General features: G+C 41.7%; 1 protein-coding gene across 3 annotated transcripts in view; it reads left to right on the top strand.

Moving 5' to 3' along the window:
* otog (otogelin) overlaps window positions 1–16,878 on the top strand; it is a 37,257-nt gene extending 20,379 nt beyond the window's left edge. For all 3 annotated transcript variants that reach the window (XM_025053637.1, XM_025053638.1, XM_017030759.2), the window contains 33 exons: window positions 1–108; window positions 595–733; window positions 1,095–1,229; window positions 1,318–1,464; window positions 1,945–2,064; window positions 2,375–2,491; window positions 2,575–2,731; window positions 2,909–2,935; window positions 3,165–3,341; window positions 3,656–3,934; window positions 4,032–4,149; window positions 4,572–4,651; window positions 4,761–7,378; window positions 7,558–7,735; window positions 7,854–8,005; window positions 8,083–8,172; window positions 8,268–8,454; window positions 8,566–8,786; window positions 9,040–9,178; window positions 9,601–9,789; window positions 9,868–10,077; window positions 10,164–10,268; window positions 10,478–10,582; window positions 10,666–10,770; window positions 10,989–11,087; window positions 11,175–11,215; window positions 11,363–11,438; window positions 11,566–11,744; window positions 11,884–11,988; window positions 12,274–12,393; window positions 12,483–12,528; window positions 14,656–14,735; window positions 14,825–16,878. In XM_025053637.1, the coding sequence (XP_024909405.1) occupies window positions 1–108; window positions 595–733; window positions 1,095–1,229; window positions 1,318–1,464; window positions 1,945–2,064; window positions 2,375–2,491; window positions 2,575–2,731; window positions 2,909–2,935; window positions 3,165–3,341; window positions 3,656–3,934; window positions 4,032–4,149; window positions 4,572–4,651; window positions 4,761–7,378; window positions 7,558–7,735; window positions 7,854–8,005; window positions 8,083–8,172; window positions 8,268–8,454; window positions 8,566–8,786; window positions 9,040–9,178; window positions 9,601–9,789; window positions 9,868–10,077; window positions 10,164–10,268; window positions 10,478–10,582; window positions 10,666–10,770; window positions 10,989–11,087; window positions 11,175–11,215; window positions 11,363–11,438; window positions 11,566–11,744; window positions 11,884–11,988; window positions 12,274–12,393; window positions 12,483–12,528; window positions 14,656–14,735; window positions 14,825–15,025 (6,850 nt within the window). In that variant the 3' untranslated portion in view covers window positions 15,026–16,878. The remainder of the gene's footprint in view (window positions 109–594; window positions 734–1,094; window positions 1,230–1,317; window positions 1,465–1,944; window positions 2,065–2,374; window positions 2,492–2,574; window positions 2,732–2,908; window positions 2,936–3,164; window positions 3,342–3,655; window positions 3,935–4,031; window positions 4,150–4,571; window positions 4,652–4,760; window positions 7,379–7,557; window positions 7,736–7,853; window positions 8,006–8,082; window positions 8,173–8,267; window positions 8,455–8,565; window positions 8,787–9,039; window positions 9,179–9,600; window positions 9,790–9,867; window positions 10,078–10,163; window positions 10,269–10,477; window positions 10,583–10,665; window positions 10,771–10,988; window positions 11,088–11,174; window positions 11,216–11,362; window positions 11,439–11,565; window positions 11,745–11,883; window positions 11,989–12,273; window positions 12,394–12,482; window positions 12,529–14,655; window positions 14,736–14,824) is intronic.
* The last annotated feature ends 786 nt before the right edge of the window (window positions 16,879–17,664 follow it).

The raw sequence follows: 17,664 nt of genomic DNA, 5'->3' as shown, positions 1-17,664 counted from the left end.
TCTGCTGAGACATGGGGACGAGTGCTTCGAACCGGTGGCCTGCCCTTGTTTATGGAAGGGAAAGGAGTATTACCCAGGAGACAGGGTCTCCGCTCCCTGCCATGACTGGTATGTTTATCATTAACTGTTTTTTTCTGTATTCTGCCTTTGTGATCTCTGACTACATTAATACAAATATACAGATAAAGTCAGAAAAGTTTAGATGTCAAACATCAGATTCTTGCCTTTGTGCAATGTGTTTTGAGAATGTGACAATCTGATATCTGTAAATCTCTGTTATAACTGTGCCTGGAAACAGAGAGAGGCCTTGTTTGACTCAATCATTCACTTTTTCTCTTCATGACTGCTGAAAGGAAACACTCCTGCAGTCATTTCAGTCTTTTTCTTATCGTTCCAATTCTTCTCCAGGCAATAAACAGAGAAGAAGCTCCAGATGACAGCTGTAATAGCGAGAAGTCATTCAGTCTTTTGACAGTTCCCCGGCCAATTATCTGCCTCATGTAAACCTGAGGCACATGATCAAAGAAGGTCATTAAAAGTGTAAAAGTGGGAACACATTGATAGTAAATTGCTCAGACTTTGCTCTCTTTGTAGTGTCTGCCAACACGGGACGTTCCAATGTGTGTTTCGACCCTGTCCGTCCATGTGTACGGCTTACGGTGATCGCCACTACAGGACGTTCGACGGCCTCTTATTTGACTACGTTGGAGCATGCAAAGTCTTTCTTGTGAAGGTATTGTAAGTATTTAAATATAGTCAAAGAACTGAAAGACTCATTGTTGTGGAAGTGAATATGTTTTCTTTAATTTTGTTCAGGTGTCATTCTGGTTAATAAAAGATGGTGTGTGTGAGGTTGTGTTGCATTTCATTCATCAGTATTTTTTTAAAAGACACCATCTGCAATGTATTATATTAAATCCACAATTTTGAATAATTGTTTATAAAAAATTGATTATAATACATTCTGGTGAAGTGGTGTCTTAGGATGTTAAGGAGTAGGAAAGTGGACAGAATTGGTTTCTTGAAATGTTGTTCATAACATTTTAGTGAAGTTATTCTTATTTGTAATGTTTTCTCTGACTATGTTCCCTCAGAGCAGTGAGGGTATGCCGCTCAGCGTTACAGCTGAGAACATCAACTGTTTTGAGAGTGGATTCATCTGCAGGAAATCACTGGTGGTCACTGTTGGACAGTCTTCTATAGCTATAGATGAAGACAATGGAAACCCTGTAAGAACTGATTTAAATATAATTCTAACATATGGCCATCTGTGTTAAGCTGTTGTTTAAATTCAAAATGGCATTTTTTCAAATGTAGAATCCATCGAGTGTGATTGACAAGAAGCACAGGATGTTCATCTGGCCAGCTGGATACTTTACAGTGATTCACTTCCCTGATGAGGACATCACTGTCCTCTGGGACCGTAAGACCACAGTCCATGTCCAGGTTGGACCTCGCTGGCAGGTTGGTTCTGCCTTCCTCCACTGTTAACAGTTAATTAATATTGTATATATATTTATATATATTGTGAACATTAATCTTTATTGACAATTGAGACCTAAATCTGTATCATTTGTAAAATTAGTATTTTGGAATATTTGCAATGTGCACAAATTATTGTTGTAAGAAAAAAAGATAACAAGTAAGTCAACACTAAAAAGACAGAAAATGTACTTATTATGACTTTGTTGTGGAGTCTCTTAAGTGTGATATAAATTTTAGAACAAACCTTTCTAGTAATAACGAACTCCTAATTGAAGTTTTCAGTTCATCTGAAGGTGGTTTGTCCATTTCACATGATGCAGCCCCCTCTAGTGGCGGTTAACCCAGTGAAGTCATCCTTCAGTATAGTTAATTCATTTTTGCAGACGGAAAATGACGGTGAGGTTCTGTGTTTTAACGACAATACTGTGTATAAATGAAAGATGTTTATAATGTGTTCAGGGGAAGCTGAGTGGTCTGTGTGGGAACTTTGACATGAAGACAGTAAACGAAATGCGGACGCCTGACAACATTGATTCTCCCACTTCCCAAGAGTTTGGCAGCAGCTGGACCGCAGCAGAGGTGACGTTTGTTTATCACTGACTGTTTCTTCTTGTTTAATCATCATTTTTCCTGCAACACAAATGGATGACATGTAGATACTGACAGAAATGCTGCATCAACAGCAACAATATAAAATGTGATTTGTTATACAAACCTTTTTTAAAATAAAGAAGTTAAATTAGTCTGTAGCTTTATTTTATTTTTATTTATTATATTTTATATATTATTTCTTTTTTTCATAGTACATGTAGTACGGATGCTAAAATCTCTTCTAAAACATGTAACCGGATGTTTCTGTACCTGTGTGTGTGTGTTTGTGTGTGTTCAGTGTGTAAACAGTGCAGACATCAGACATCCCTGCAGCCTCAGTCCACTCAGAGAACCCTTTGCAAAGCGACAGTGTGCAGTCCTGCTTAGTGAGGTCTTTCAGGCCTGCCACCTAGTGGTATGTTATTGACCAACACAAACCTCTATGTCCAGCTGGTTGCTCTGTGAATACAGTATTTCTAAGTCTATTTCCATGTTCAGGTGGATGTTACCTGGTTCTACATGAACTGCCTATCAGACACTTGTGCCTGCAGTCGAGGAGGTGACTGTGAGTGTTTCTGCACCAGTGTGGCAGCCTATGCCCAGCGCTGCTGTCATCAGGGCGTTCCTGTGGACTGGCGTTCTCCATCTCTTTGTCGTAAGTCAGGCAGCAGGGGTAAAGAGAGAAAAACAAAGACAAGTTTGGGTTACTTCTCTGATTCAAGATTGTTGACTTTGTCTTACTTTCACAAATGGAGACCATGACAAATCTGACACCTAATAGTTAAAAATACTTTATAGAGCACATTAAAACCTCTCCCTCTTCTCTCTGCAGCATATGACTGTGAATACTACAATAAAGGTATGATACTTACTAATACTTTCCCAGTTCTACTTTATCTTTATAGTCTGTATAGCTTGATTTCATTGACATATTTCATACTTTTGTCAATGGGTTGAAATAATGTTGGGCAAATCTCAGTTTGGTCCAGCTCAAAGAAACAGACCTTCAAATCATGTGCATGCCACTACATGACATGAGTACTGTACTAACTCATGAGTACTGTACTAACTCAGCCTCCTGTGTGTAGTCTTGGGTAAAGGCCCCTTCAGACTCATCCCATTCAGAGACCAGAGCACTGTGTTGGCAGCCAGCAGGTCCAGTGGTTCAGTGTTCTTTCAGCGGGGGAACATCACCAGCTCCAGCACAAGTGACATCATGTCTCATTTCATGATGACACCAGGTCTCAGCAGAGCAAGACCACACGGTGAGTTGTTTTGTACCAATACCAGATTGTTATTTCTTAACTGTTCAAACCAGATAACTTTTTAAAATTGTATTTATTTAGATACATTACGCCCCCCGTTACATCATGGATTTTTGAAATTTGAATTGAATGGGTTTTGCAAACAGCTCTCCAATACGGTTTTACCCAATTTTGATTTCTTGTGGTAAAGTTCACGTAAGCAGTAGTGTTGACTTCACAACTGTTTCCACAGCAGTGGCTGTTTTTGGATATGTCAAGATGGAGATAAAAAAAATACTTTTTAATGTTTATTTATTTTGTTTTTTATTTCACAGACACATCACGACTGTCCTTTGAGGCAGTGGACAGACCAAACTATTTCCTGTATGCAAGCCCTGATGGCCAGGTGAAGCTGGCCAAGTGGGAGGAGAGTGAAGCATTTTGGGACGGGGCCACCTTTGTACTCCACAGGAACACCTGGATTTTTGGCTACAGCTCACTGGAGTCCCATGCCAAGTCTGGATTTTTCCTGCACACGATGCTGCCTCGACTCCACCTGCTGAAATACAGACATACTGACAGTTTTCGCAAGGCCACACTGTTCAGACTGACAGGTCAGCATCATTCACACGACTTCCAATCACATGTGAATTTCCCCACTGTGGCACAAATAAGGGACTTCTTAACTTCTTAATCCGAATCCTTCTTCAGGTTCCAGTTCTGAGGCTCCACCACAACCTCTCTGTCAGTGGAGATATGAGTCCTGCATCAGTCCGTGCTTTAAGACCTGCAGTGACCCTTGGGCTGAAGCCTGCGTCAGCATCCCAGAGTGAGACATTTGACCTTGATTTGCCTTACTTTGATAACACCTGCACTTCTTTAGAACCACAATGCTATCGAAAGGAATTTCCTTAAATGTCATTCAACCACAATCCTTAAAATCCAATATTGAATTCACTCCTCTTATTTTAACAGAAGTTTACAAATGTTTGGATTAAATCTTCAAATTTTCTGTTCAATTTAAACTTGAAATGATGGGTATAGTATATTGCTACATTTAATTACTTTAAATTGTATTATAACTGTATTATATTATATATAGTATTTGATTTATTAATCATTATTTAATATTAATTTTAAATAATACATTAAAACATCTAGTTTTAGTGTGAAAACGCCACTATACTATATATCACAAGAGTATTTTTTATAGCATATTTTATTCATAGCCATGTGTACGTCTCTGTGCAGAGTGGAGGGCTGCATTCCTGTTTGTCCTCCACACATGGTCTTGGATGAGGTCACTCGGCGTTGTGTTCATGTTGAAGACTGTAAGTGTGTCTTGGTAGATTTAGGTCATTCATTTCTATTCTAAGTACTAGAACAATGATTACTGTTTTTATTGAAGTGTAGTGATATTATTGTATCTTCTGGTTTCAGGCATCAACATCCCTGTGGTATTAAAACCACCAACACCTTCTTCACCACAGTCGACGTCTGCAGTCACCTCTAGCACAGCCGCCTCCTCTCCTCTCTCCAGTACAGTCGTCTTGACCAAACCCTCCACAGCTCCACACACTGGTCCAATCACCAAGTTTACCTCCACTCTGCCTGTTGTTGTCAGCACACAAACCCCTTCCACAACTACGCCGACTGTCTCTGACAAGCTAACACAACCAGATACGACATCTTCGCCTCCATCTCCACAACTGTCAACAACACCGAGAACTGTAGCGCCTCCTGTCTGGACAGAGGTGGTAGAGCAGTCATCTACAGTAGAAGTGTCCACAGCTTCCTCCACTGTATCAGCGAGAACAAGACAAACGTCCACTATTAGCCCCTCTGACCGTAGCTCTCCCAGGACAAGCAGTGCTCCGCTCACCAGCACAACTTGGATCACCTCCACCACAAGACCTACAGATCAATGGAGGCCATTTATCACTACTACAGCAACAACCGTGCAGACAACAACACCCACAACAATCACCACCACATCCACAGAGCAGCCAGTCACTACCAGTGCTTCCCCTCGTCATGAAAACACAACAAAGGCTACAACACATTCACCAGCTGCAATCTTAACAACATCTGGTACGGCTGGTGTCTTAATCTCACATACAACCACCAGTCCCACAGACACCAGAACAAAGTTTCCCTCAGAGGGGAGATTAACTCAAACTACAACTGCACCAACGTCCCCAGACTGGTGGAACACAAATTTGACAACTGTGTCTCCTCTTCAGCCCGTGTCTTTAGTTGAAACAGAAACTGTGCCTTTGCCCTCAGCAACCTCAGCAAAAACCACCAAATCCTTTACTCCAGTCGCCCCATTCACTACCAGTAAAACAACTACACCTGTAAGGCCGACTGTGCCGCCTTCTACCTCAGATAAGATTCCATTTACCACCTCCACTAAACAGACTACATCAATTACATCCAAACCAGAGCTACCATCATCACCCCGACTGACTACAACTACTGCTACATCACGGAGAACAGTAAGACCAACAGAGGAAGCACATGTACCTGCAACTTCTGCTTCGGAAATTTCACCACACAGTGTCACCACCACCACAGCATCAACAACTGTAAGTCAGGAGAGAACAGACACAACCTCAAGTCACACTGAGAAAACCTCCTGGTCCACCATGGTGCCAACTACAAACAGCACCACTAAGACAACAATTTCAAGATCTTCAGTGTTTCCAGAAGTGTTCACCACGACCAAAGGTCTCCCTGTCACAACAGAATTGAGAGAAAGGCCTGAAGCTCATACAGAAACCACCAGAGAACCACACACACCTTCAACAGAAAGAATTACACATGCAACATCTACTACACCTTCTGAGCATTGGCGCACAACACCCCAGGTCACCACCTCTACTCCAGTTCACAGGCCAACAGTGACAATGAAAGAAGAGGAGGTGACTTCAACAGAGACAACCAAAGTACCCAAGCTTTCACATCCAACAACAGAGAAGACTGTGACTTCTGTGACATCACAGGCTTCCACTCACTACACCACCCACACTGAGACCTCCTCAGAAACCTCTGCTGTTGAAATTGTTGCGACCACTACCACGGCGTGGGTTATACCCCCAACAACTATACCCAGTGCACCAAAGACAACTCATACTACAGCAACTACAAGACCTTCATCAGGTGTTATCACTACAATCAGACCTGTTGTCATACAGCCAGTAACAGAGACCATACATCCTTTGACTGGCAGAGTGCAGATGTCAACGACAACTACAACCATCCCACCAACAACAACCACTTCAGCCATTCTGAAACCAACTTCTCCAGAGAGGGTCACCACCCGACTAGTGTCCACCATTAGAGCAACACCTTCAACGACTACCACAACTACCAAACCGACCACAACTCTTAGGACAACACCAAGTCTTCCTGTAACAACAAGAGTTACTCCAAGGACCCCAGTGACTGAGAGGTCAACCATCAAGCCTCTCACTACGAGGGTCACTGAAGCCACCAGGACCCCTGTAGTACCCACCAGATCAACCAGCCCTCAGCCTCCAACAGTCACACCCAGCCCTGGGACAACAACCGTGGCTGTCACGGTCCCTACATCTACAGTGTCGGTTACTACAACAAGCACAGCTGAACCTGCCGATGACATCACAACAGCTCCAGTCCTGACGACGGTACCAGCCGTAGTTCCGGTTCCCACTCTAACCACAGCTGCGTCATCAACTCCCACTCCCACTCATGCCAGCAGAGGGACTGTCTCATCTGTGAGACCAACAACATCCACAGACACTGACATGTCACCGTCCGCCTCACATCTGACAACACCCACACCTGAGGGAATCATCACCACCACCCATGAGCACAGAACACCGTCCTCCTCGACCATACCTGGAACAATGACCACCACTACCACCCGCATCACAGAACCGCATGGAGTGAATCACACCAGTCCTGATGCAACACTACCTTCAAAAACAACAACTTCTCATGCACTACCGGAAACCACCAGACACACAGACAAGGACACAACGTCCATACCTGTGGCTCCTACAGGAATCTGCTCTGTGGGTTCAGTAATATTTTGTTTTAATTTTGAATATCTCAAAATAATATGTAACTGAAAAAAAGAATTTCTGTTTCTAGTTTTTTTATATATATAATGTCATCTAGTACATGAAGGATAATATCCCTAAGACTGAATCCCTAAAACTTCATCTTTAACTCCTTTTGTTCTTTCATCCAGCCTCCGTATGCAGAGATTGTTGATGAGTGCACAAAATACATCTGTGTCAACAACCAGCTCATCCTGTTCAACAAATCTCAGAGCTGTCCCTTCACCTCTGAACCTCCAAACTGTGGTCTGCTCGGCCTAGCTGTCCAAGTCAACGGAGACAAGTGCTGCCCTCAGTGGGACTGTCCATGTCAGAGAAATATATTTGTCTTTAAAGGTTTTTTGGTGACATGTACTGTGTGATGATTGCTGCAGACATTTTTTTAATCATCTTTCTTGATGATTCATGTTCATCTTTCGTGTTGCAGGTCGCTGCTCCATGTTTCCAGACCTAAGCTTGATCACATTCGATGGAAACAGTGTTGCTGTTTATAAAGCTGCCTCATATATAGTGATGCAACTTCCTAATGAGACCATCAGTGTTCTGGTTCAGGAGTGTCCTGCTGACTCTGAATCACCAGTTAGTAATGCATTTAATCAATGCTAATGTACGTCAGTGGGTGGAATTAGCAGTAATATTTTATCTTTTCTCTGCAGATCATCTGGAATTTCACCAACCTTTGTCTGGTGGCACTGAACATTACACACCAGTCCAACAGCATTGTGATTAACAGGCTGCAGAGAAGAGTAAGAAAGGCTGCTTATTGTTTCTTTTTTTAACATATTCACTGACTGAACATATTTGTCTGTGAAATCATCTTTCTGTGTTTTTTTTTTTCCAGCTCTATGTTAATACCCGCTACGCCAAACCACGCTTCAAAAAATATGGTTTTGAAATCTATGACACCGGCAACATGTACCTGATCCGTAGCCCGGCCGGCCTCGGGTTGCAGTGGTATCACAGCACCGGCATGATGATCATAGAGACTGACAACTACAGCAATAAGCTCTCCACCCTGGGCCTCTGTGGTAACAGTTACTGCAGTATCATTTCTGGAAATTGTCATTGTGTTAGTTTTTGTTGTAAACAAACAGAGCAGAAACACTGAACACAGACAAGATATTTCTTTTAACCCACAGGTGTCTGTGACGGCGACCCATCCAATGACCTGACTTTGGCTAACGGCACCACGGTGGGTGTAGGCGAGGACCCGGCCCTTTTTATCGATAGCTGGCAAGTTCCCAACACCACCAGTTACATCAGCCAGAGCCGCCGCCGTGAGCTGAACTGCTCCACCAGTGACTGTTCCAGCTGCATGGCCATGCTGCAGAACCCAGCCTTCCACCCCTGCCACGAGTTTGTAGGTTTATTTAAATCAGTCTGTGTCATGTCTTCTTTGGGGTTTCTAGTAATGATGTTGTTAGAGTAAGAATAGAGCAGAAACATTCGGCTGGGGAGAAGAAGGACTAGATGGAAAAATATAAAATACATGAAATTTTAAAGATTTATGAAACCCCCTTTTTTTGCTTTCTTCTCTGTTTTAGTGAATGTCATAACACTATACACTGTATGAAACGTTTCATCTGTTCGACTTGGTCTGTTTGGTTTTTCAGGTCTCTCCGGACACATTCTGTGAGATTTGGATAAAAGATGCAGAGTATGTCAACAACCAGTGTGTGGCGTTGGCTGCCTATGTGGCTTCTTGTCACAAATTTAATATCTGCATTGAGTGGAGGAGACCAGATTATTGCCGTGAGTTTCTGACTCTGTCAGTCGGTGCAACTGAACAAACAACACAGTAAACAATTAAAAAAGCTGTAATTAAAATATTGGAAAATACAAAAAAAAAAACAAAAAATAAAAAACTGGAACTGAGCAGCTAGACCAGAACATCAAAGATTCCCCAGACTTAAACCCTAGGGAGACTCTGTAATAGTTCAGAGCTGTATTTTAACCATTGGTCCACAAAGTGGCTGCCTTGAGAAACCTAATAATGATTGTTTGCAAGTACATTATCTGCCTTCATTCTATTTTGACATTTCTGTGTACGTTAACATGTTCGTATTACATGTTCAATCTTGGACATTTTTTTGTACTCACTCAGTCAACATAATTTACAAATCCATATTCATCTAACTGTGAGTCTTAAACATGTTGCTGTGTCCGTCCTGTAGCCTTTGTGTGTCCTGATGCTCTGAGGTATCAGGCCTGTCTGCCAGCCTGCACCTCCCAGTCCTGCACCAACCACGACTTTGATTCTGACCCAGAAAAGTGTTCAGGCCTGACAGAGGGCTGTGTGTGTCCAGAGGGAACGCTCCTCCACCGGCCGTACTCTGCCCTCTGCATCTCACCTGAGAAGTGCGGTAAGTATGGAACCCCCAAAAAACAATATTTGTTTTTATCTTACTCTATAACCTCTTTTTCATCATATTTATTTGCAGCCTGCACTGACGGCTCTGGCATTCCTCATGCAAATGGTGAGGTGTGGAAAGCCTCCAAGGATGCCTGCTGCATGTACCGCTGTGAGAACGACACCATCATTCCATTAGAGTACAACTGCTCCAGTGTGGCAGCACCTGTGTGCCATCGAGCAGGACAGACGGTCATCAGCCTGGCGGACGACAGCAGCTGCTGCCCACAGAAAATCTGCGGTGAGGTTTCCTGAGCAGTTTGAAGTCAGAAGAAGAAATACCAGATCTGAACAGTAATGTTAATGAGACATTATTTGTGTTGACAGTGTGTAACCAGAGCCTGTGTGACCCGTCTCCTCCTGTGTGTAAATATGGAGAGAAGCTGGTGTCGTACTACAGACAGGACTCATGTTGTCCATACTTTGTGTGTGGTGAGGTTTACGTCACACTCTAATTCACTCCCAGATTATCACATCTAAATATTATTCATAGCTCAAGGCTTCGCTGAATTTGTTCTGAAGTCTGTGATGGAAGATTAAACAGACTTGGATTTGAACTGTGACTTGAGAAGTATGATTAGCAGGTGGGAGGAAAAAGAATTTTCCCAAAATTCTGAATTCTGGGTTTCTGTTTGTTACAGAGTGTGACTCTGAGCTCTGTGAGTCAGCTGTTCCCACCTGCAGAGAAGACCAGACTTTAATCAGCACCAGAGCAGACAACAGCTGCTGTTTGGCCCACATCTGCAGTATGCTCACACACATGCATGCACACACACAAACACAAATAAAGTAACAAAATAGTAAATGTGTTTTTTTTCTTTTTCTGTAGTGTGTGCCTCCTCGTGTCCACAAACTCCTCCACTCTGCCAAGAGGGAGAGGTGCTGACAATCGACCGGAACTCCACTGACCGCTGCTGCCCCATCTACCAGTGTGGTCAGAGCAAACACACACACAAACATTCACATAAAACAGCATTTTTTTCTATGCCACTTCAACTGTATTGTAGGTATAAATATTACAGACTGTGATTGTGGAATGAGCCACAAACCCTCTCCAACCTCACTGGCTCCTGTGATTTTTTTTTCTCCATTTTTGCCTTATAATAAAAGGTTGATATTCACAGTGCATGTGTGTCTCGTGTACATGTGCAGTTTGTGAGCGCTACAGATGTTCTCAGCCCAGCTGTCCTGTTGGGATGTCGGTGGCGTCGGTGGCTGTTCCTGGACGCTGCTGCCCCAACCAAACCTGTGGTAAGTCTCAGGTTTATCACAGTTCCTGATGGTCTGATAAAGACTAATGATGTAAAGTGATTATTATTATGTACATTTTCTTTTCAGAGTGTTCCTGTGAAAAGATAGCCTCTCCAAAGTGTGGCCTGGTAAGTCCTGACTAAAATTAAGATTGTGTAAAACAATCGTTGACCTTGGACAGTGTTTCAATTCACAAGATCTTCACATTTTCAGAGTAAAACAAAATGAATTTAGACTGTTATGACCAGAGCTGTGTTTCTGCCTATACTGTGCAGGGAGAAGCTGCTCAGCTGGACCGTCACTTCACTTTGGACCCACAGAACCAGTGTTCCTGCAAAAGATACAAGTGTGGTGAGTTTTTCTGTGTTTATGTTTTTAAATCAATACAAGCGACAAAATATTGCAGTCGCTGTAGTCTGCACATACGACACACGCTATGACTCTACCCCGACGTCCTGCTCCGGATGTGTGTTTTCAGTACCAGAGGCGGTGTGTGTGTTTGGTGAGCGGGGAGTCCTGAGGCCCGGTCAGACTCTGGTGGAGCATGGAGACGATGGTTTGTGTCACAGCCGGCAGTGTAGCCGCAGCCTGGACCCAGCCAGTGGCTTCCATCTGCTCCGCACCTCCAGCATGAACTGCTCCACCCACTGCCTGCCTGTAAAAGCAACACAAACACACTTCTGCACACAAAAAAGCTAATTCACTCTGTATCTTTCTTGTTTTTGTTCCCTTTTTCAAATTATTTTATTTTGTCACTTCCCAGACATTGATTTAAATGGTTTATTGTTGTTTCCAGAATCAGATTTACATCCCACCCAGGGATCAGTCCACATGTTGTGGTGTTTGTAAGAATATTTCCTGCATCTATGAACATGAGAATGGGACTGCGGCTCTATATAAGGTAAGATACTTTTGGAAGTATGAGAATATTTTGTATTTTAGTAATGAGGAGTTTTATAAGGTGAAGACACTGAGCAGGAAAATGTTTACAGTCATTTTTTTTCTACTCATTAACAGAAGACTGAATGAATGCCTGATACCAATACATACAACTCTGTTGGTGCATATTTACATTCACTTGCTGAGACTTCCTGTAAATGTTATTGTTGAAGTATACGTGCACTGTCCCGGTGTTATTTGGCAGATGTTAAACTTTTGTTGATGTTGTTGTTGCCTGTTGTTTCAGCCTGGAAGGTCCTGGGTTTCAAATTGCATGAAGTTCGATTGCGCGGACACTCTGTCTGGAGCCACTCTCATCTCCTACCCGTTCAGCTGCCCTCCCTTCAATGAGACAGAGTGCATGAAGGTCAGCCTCTGGCAAAGCTAAGGGTCACTAAGTATGCACCAAGTTAACAACTGTGTTCGTGAAAACGCTAATGTCTCGTCTGCTTCCAGATTGGTGGCAGTGTTGTAAGTTACATGGACGGATGCTGCAAAACATGTGAGTACCTGCTGTGACTGTGGCAGTAGTCAAGTAGTGTAGAGCTGTAGGCTGCAGTTGAGTCTGACCCAGCACCTTCACCTGCTGCACAACATGTTTCCAACATGTTTTTGCCCTTCAGTTTGTCCTGTAACTCCAAATCTACTTGATCATCCAACATTATTACACATTCTACACACATATTCAACTATTTATCCAGGCCAGAGACAAGTTTGTTTGTGAAATCCCTGTTTTTTTAAAAAAGTGACATCTCTCACTGAAGGGCATGTAATGAAATTCTAGTAGATTTGTGGTTTGTGTGCTGCAGCTTACCTTCATATACCAATCCCACCAGGTACTGGATTCCCTCTGTTCCCCTTCCCCGTTAGCTCCTTGACTCCCACAGTTAACACAAACTGTGAACGAGGTACCAAAAACAACAAGGCTTGTCAGTGCCATTGTTGAAATTCAACAATGTACTCCCTCATTATGACAAAAAGTTGCTAAATATCCAATGGAAACTGAAAGCCCCAATGATTTAAAGAGTCCTCTCAAGTGCTGTGTCGTTAAAAGGTCAGACTCCAAGCTAGAATGATTCAGAATCAATTTAAAGAAAATATTTAATTTGTTTCCTGCATGTTTTCTTTAAATCCTGTCATCAAACTTCAGTTAGATGTTGTTTAAACCTGACCAAGAATGATGTCACACTTGAGAGAACAGGAACAGAAACATTCCCTCCGTCCTCCCGAGGATCACGTACACGTTTACATACAGTGCAGTGAAACTCTTTACCCATTAGCACTGTCTGGGCAGTGCATTGTTGATTGCCAACAATGTACTGTTGGTAGTGGCCCAGTAGCTGGGCTTAGAAGTCTGCATGTGTCAGTAGATCACTGATGTGAGCTGGTGTGGCAGGGGGTTTGAGGAGGGTTTGGGGGTTTCTTCACCTCACGTGTGTCTGCTGTAGAAGATGTGCATGTGACGCAGACTGTGCTGTAGGAAAAGTAAAGCTACTATATGAGGCATTTGAATGACAACATGACAAAATAATACCTGATTCTAAATTAAAGAAAACAAATATGCAAGGTACAATGAGACCAAGGATAGAAGAAGAAAATTGAATTAGAAAGAAATTGAATTAAAAACATTTTAGAATAAAGTTGGAAAAAGCAGACTTTGGATGACAGGATGTTTGCCACACATAGCAGCTTTATATTTTGATGTAATGCTGAGTAGTCCAATTGTTGTAGATACAGTACGTGTTTGTGTGTGTGTGTGAGTATAAATCACATCCTGTTCCTGTGAAATTCCCTTGTAGCTGCACTATTGAAATGACGTGTTTATTGGAATCTTCTATTTATTAGAAAATAGAAGATATATTTCTGTATATGGTTTGGGGACTTTTCAAAGCAGAAAAATGATGACATCTTGCTTATATGATGCTAAAGCAAGACAATTTAAAATAATTAATTTAATTACTTTTAAATATTTTTTTAAAATGAAATGCAACAGTTGATACAAACCAGGTTATTTACTGCGCCTTAGTCAGTTCAGACTTGAGGTGGAATAATGATTTTATGATACAATGTCATCGATGGGGCAGTGGTGGCCTGGTGGGTCCAGAAGGCCTCAGGTTCAAGTCCACCAGCTGCCCAGTCACCATTGAGGTGCTCTGAGCATGGCACCGTCCCCACACACTGCTCCCTGGGCTGATTAAAGCTGCCCACTGTTCACTTTGGTGATGGGTTAAAAGCAGAGGTCAGTGTTTTTTCAGTATGGCAGCTGCGCTGACGCTCAAAGATCTGTCCTCTGTCTGTGGGACTTTACTGTATGAGGCATGTTGACTCAAGTCTGAACAGTTTTTTATGTTTGAACACTGTGTGTAACCATGTTTTAATCTCATTATTAAGTTGTATTTTTTTTCTACTTTAAATTTTGTCTTCTACCATCTGACTCATTTCCATCCACTACAAGTTTGCATGATCACATTTACAGGCTAACACACACACACACACACACAGACACACACACACACACCTCTCGGTTTTTTTCTCTCCATTTTTGCTGTATCTCCTTTTTGGACAGACTGTTGTTACGTGTATGTTTTGTATAGTCTTTAATTATTTGACACACTTGTCACGTGAACAGGTAAAGAAGATGGAAAGTCATGTCAGAAAGTGACAGTGAGGATGACGATCAGGAAGAACGACTGCCGCAGCAACAGACCTGTGAGTCAACGCAGTTTTGTTTACATCTACAGCTCTGCATATTTCACAGATTCTTTCCCCATTTGTTTTAATCTTTTCGTCACATGCAGGTGAACATCGTGTCATGCGATGGGAAGTGTCCGTCTGCCAGCATCTACAACTACAACATCAACACGTACGCTCGCTTCTGCAAGTGCTGCAGGGAGACGGGGCTGCAGCGACGCTCCGTGCAGCTCTACTGCTCCAGCAACTCCACCTGGGTCAGCTACAGCATCCAGGAGCCCACAGACTGCTCCTGTCAGTGGTCCTGAACACAAGCACTGACACTGACACACTGCCTTAGTTCCTCTGCTGGCAGGGAGGTGGTACTGCAGTCTGCTCTGTCAACATGATTGAGCATTAATTAAATTAAAATCTTTAATTTTTAACAATAGTGTGTAATTTTTAGATTAGATTTTACTTTCAGTAATTATTATAACGACATCCATTGATCTTTTCCTTTTTTTGCCATCATTAGTTGTAGTAAAATCACCACAGAGGAAAAGTAGGAAATGTAGTACATTTACTTTCAACCATTTGTTTATTGTGATTGAAACATATTTACACTATGGAAGATATCTATTAGTGAATTACAAGAAATATTTTTTTAATTGTCACTGCTAAGATGAAATGTTTATTAATATGTGACAGTGCAGCGGATAATTAATGACAATCTGACTATCTATGTTAATCTTTCAGATTACTCACCTGATCATGAAAGTCAAATAAGAGAAGCTGTGGTTAAGATGACAAAAGGAATCGTGACATTTAAAGTGAACTGTTATTGATCCCAGTCTTGTGTTAACAGCTGACGTGCTACAACAGGCTGCCTCTTGGAGGCCTCAGGTATGTGGTTTCTCTGGGAATCAAGCTCTGTGCTAACCACTACACTAGTGGAACCACTATTCCAACCATTGTTGCCAGTTCTGCAGCGCCACCTGCCTGTCAGCTTCCAGAAAAACTCCCAAGCCTTTTGTTAGTTCAGACTTATTTTGACTATTGTATAACAAAGACTTTTGTCCTGCAGTGATATGTTTGTGCACTTCCGGTCTTTTGTGATTTGAGATTTTTTTTTTCTCCTGAACTATTTTTGGTTTTTGTAAATATTTTTGCTTTAACATCTAATGCTGTAACAGACATATATATATCAAATTTTAGATACAACTAATATAAAAATAAACTGTTTATCTGCTGATTTAACAAGTTATTTAAGTAACCAGTGTTAGTGAGTTGAAATCATTGTTTTACACCAGGTAGTTAGTGGAGCACTTTATTTATTGGAGGTTGATAGAACACAGACGTTCAGATGATGTGATGGAAAAAGAAATAAGGTTGATCCAAATGCAGACAGTTTTAATAGAGAGGTACGGTTGATTTTTAAGAGATGCATGTTTCTCTGTGTGAGGATTTGTATCATAACACGTGTACATTTCTGCATTTTCAATAAAGATTTTCTCTTGGAAAAAAACCCGTGTTAATCAACAAATATATATATATGTATAATAAACATATGTCAACTAATAACCACCCACTTCCCCTCACAGGTGGTCAGAGTGGAGAAGTGCTGTTCCATCCTGTACTGTATGATGGTAGATTAACGCAACCTTCTTCGTCTGTTTCCTTCATTAAACGTATCTCGTTTTTTACACCAGCCCTCAAACACGGGGAAGTTTTTATTCTGACTTTAACTCTGAGACGGAGCAGACGTGAGAATACAACTTTTGGGACTGTTCAGACCACTAACCTTTTCCTCTTTAATTTCAGAGCCTCAGTGTCCAGTATCAATCAAATACTAAACCAGATGTGTGAAGACAGACAGTCAGAGGAAGTGAGGTCCGTTAATCTGCACGACCAACACACTGGCTGGTTTCTCTACGTGGTCGATTCCTCGCTGCAGCGAGTTGGCACAAGAAAACGGAAAATGATACGGTGCTGTGAACCCACAAAATCCATGGAGCAGCACTTTATAGCCGACAGGAGGCCAGTCACCCAGTTTGGTATGTACACTGAGACTGAGACACAACTGAGTTAAGGCCTGCTGTGCTTCCATTAATACACACTAATTCTACAGAGTTTTTATTGTTGTCAGACAAAAACATTTCCAAACAGATTCAGATCCAAAAAAATCTTTTGAACCCCCCCCCCCTTAAAAACTAGAAAGTGTTAACTGACACATCTATGCAACATTGATGTTTTTTTTTTGTTATCATTATTTGATCAGGTTTTTTAACCTCATTTTTTTTTTTTTTTCTCTCATTCTGAAACTGGAAGGACATTTGAAAGGAATTTGATGTAATTTCCTGTACATTCAGTTACTAAATGTTTTTTTCCTGAATGAAAAAAACATTTTAAGAAAACTTACATTTTTACATTTACATTTTTTATGCATTTAGCAGAGGCTTTTATCCAAAGTGACTTAAAGAGGAAGATTAACATGAATTGACCATCAACAACAGGCATATTTACTTTGTGCAAATGAATCACTGTGAACAAATTACTGCTTACAAACAGTATTCATTTCACATGGTTGCTATGATGCAATGTGAATATCCCCGGCACCACTGGCCAAAACACGATACCAAGCTGGCATTGACTGTTGCCCAGGACAGTTACCCCTGCTCCTGTGTCCATTTAGTGTCAGTGTGTAGAAAAAGTAGAGTGAATTCAAGCTGCTCACGTAGCTGTAGTTCACCGTCTCCTGTTGCTGCCTGAATTTTAACATGAAGTCATGCTCTTTTTTTATTCTCTCCTCACCAGACATGAACGTGTTACAGAGTAGTCCTCAGGTCTTTGACTGCTCTGAACAACTGTGTGACGTGTCTTTTTAATCAGGTGTTGACTTTTTAAATATATATTAGTCCAACACATACACCCAGGATTTATAGATTAATCTAAATATTTTATGTGCTTA

Source organism: Cynoglossus semilaevis, unplaced genomic scaffold, assembly GCF_000523025.1.
Source record: "Cynoglossus semilaevis isolate Cse_v1.0 unplaced genomic scaffold, Cse_v1.0 scaffold1507, whole genome shotgun sequence".
In the NCBI taxonomy this organism is placed as follows: domain Eukaryota; kingdom Metazoa; phylum Chordata; class Actinopteri; order Pleuronectiformes; family Cynoglossidae; genus Cynoglossus; species Cynoglossus semilaevis.
This window is presented reverse-complemented; position numbering and strand designations above follow the sequence as displayed.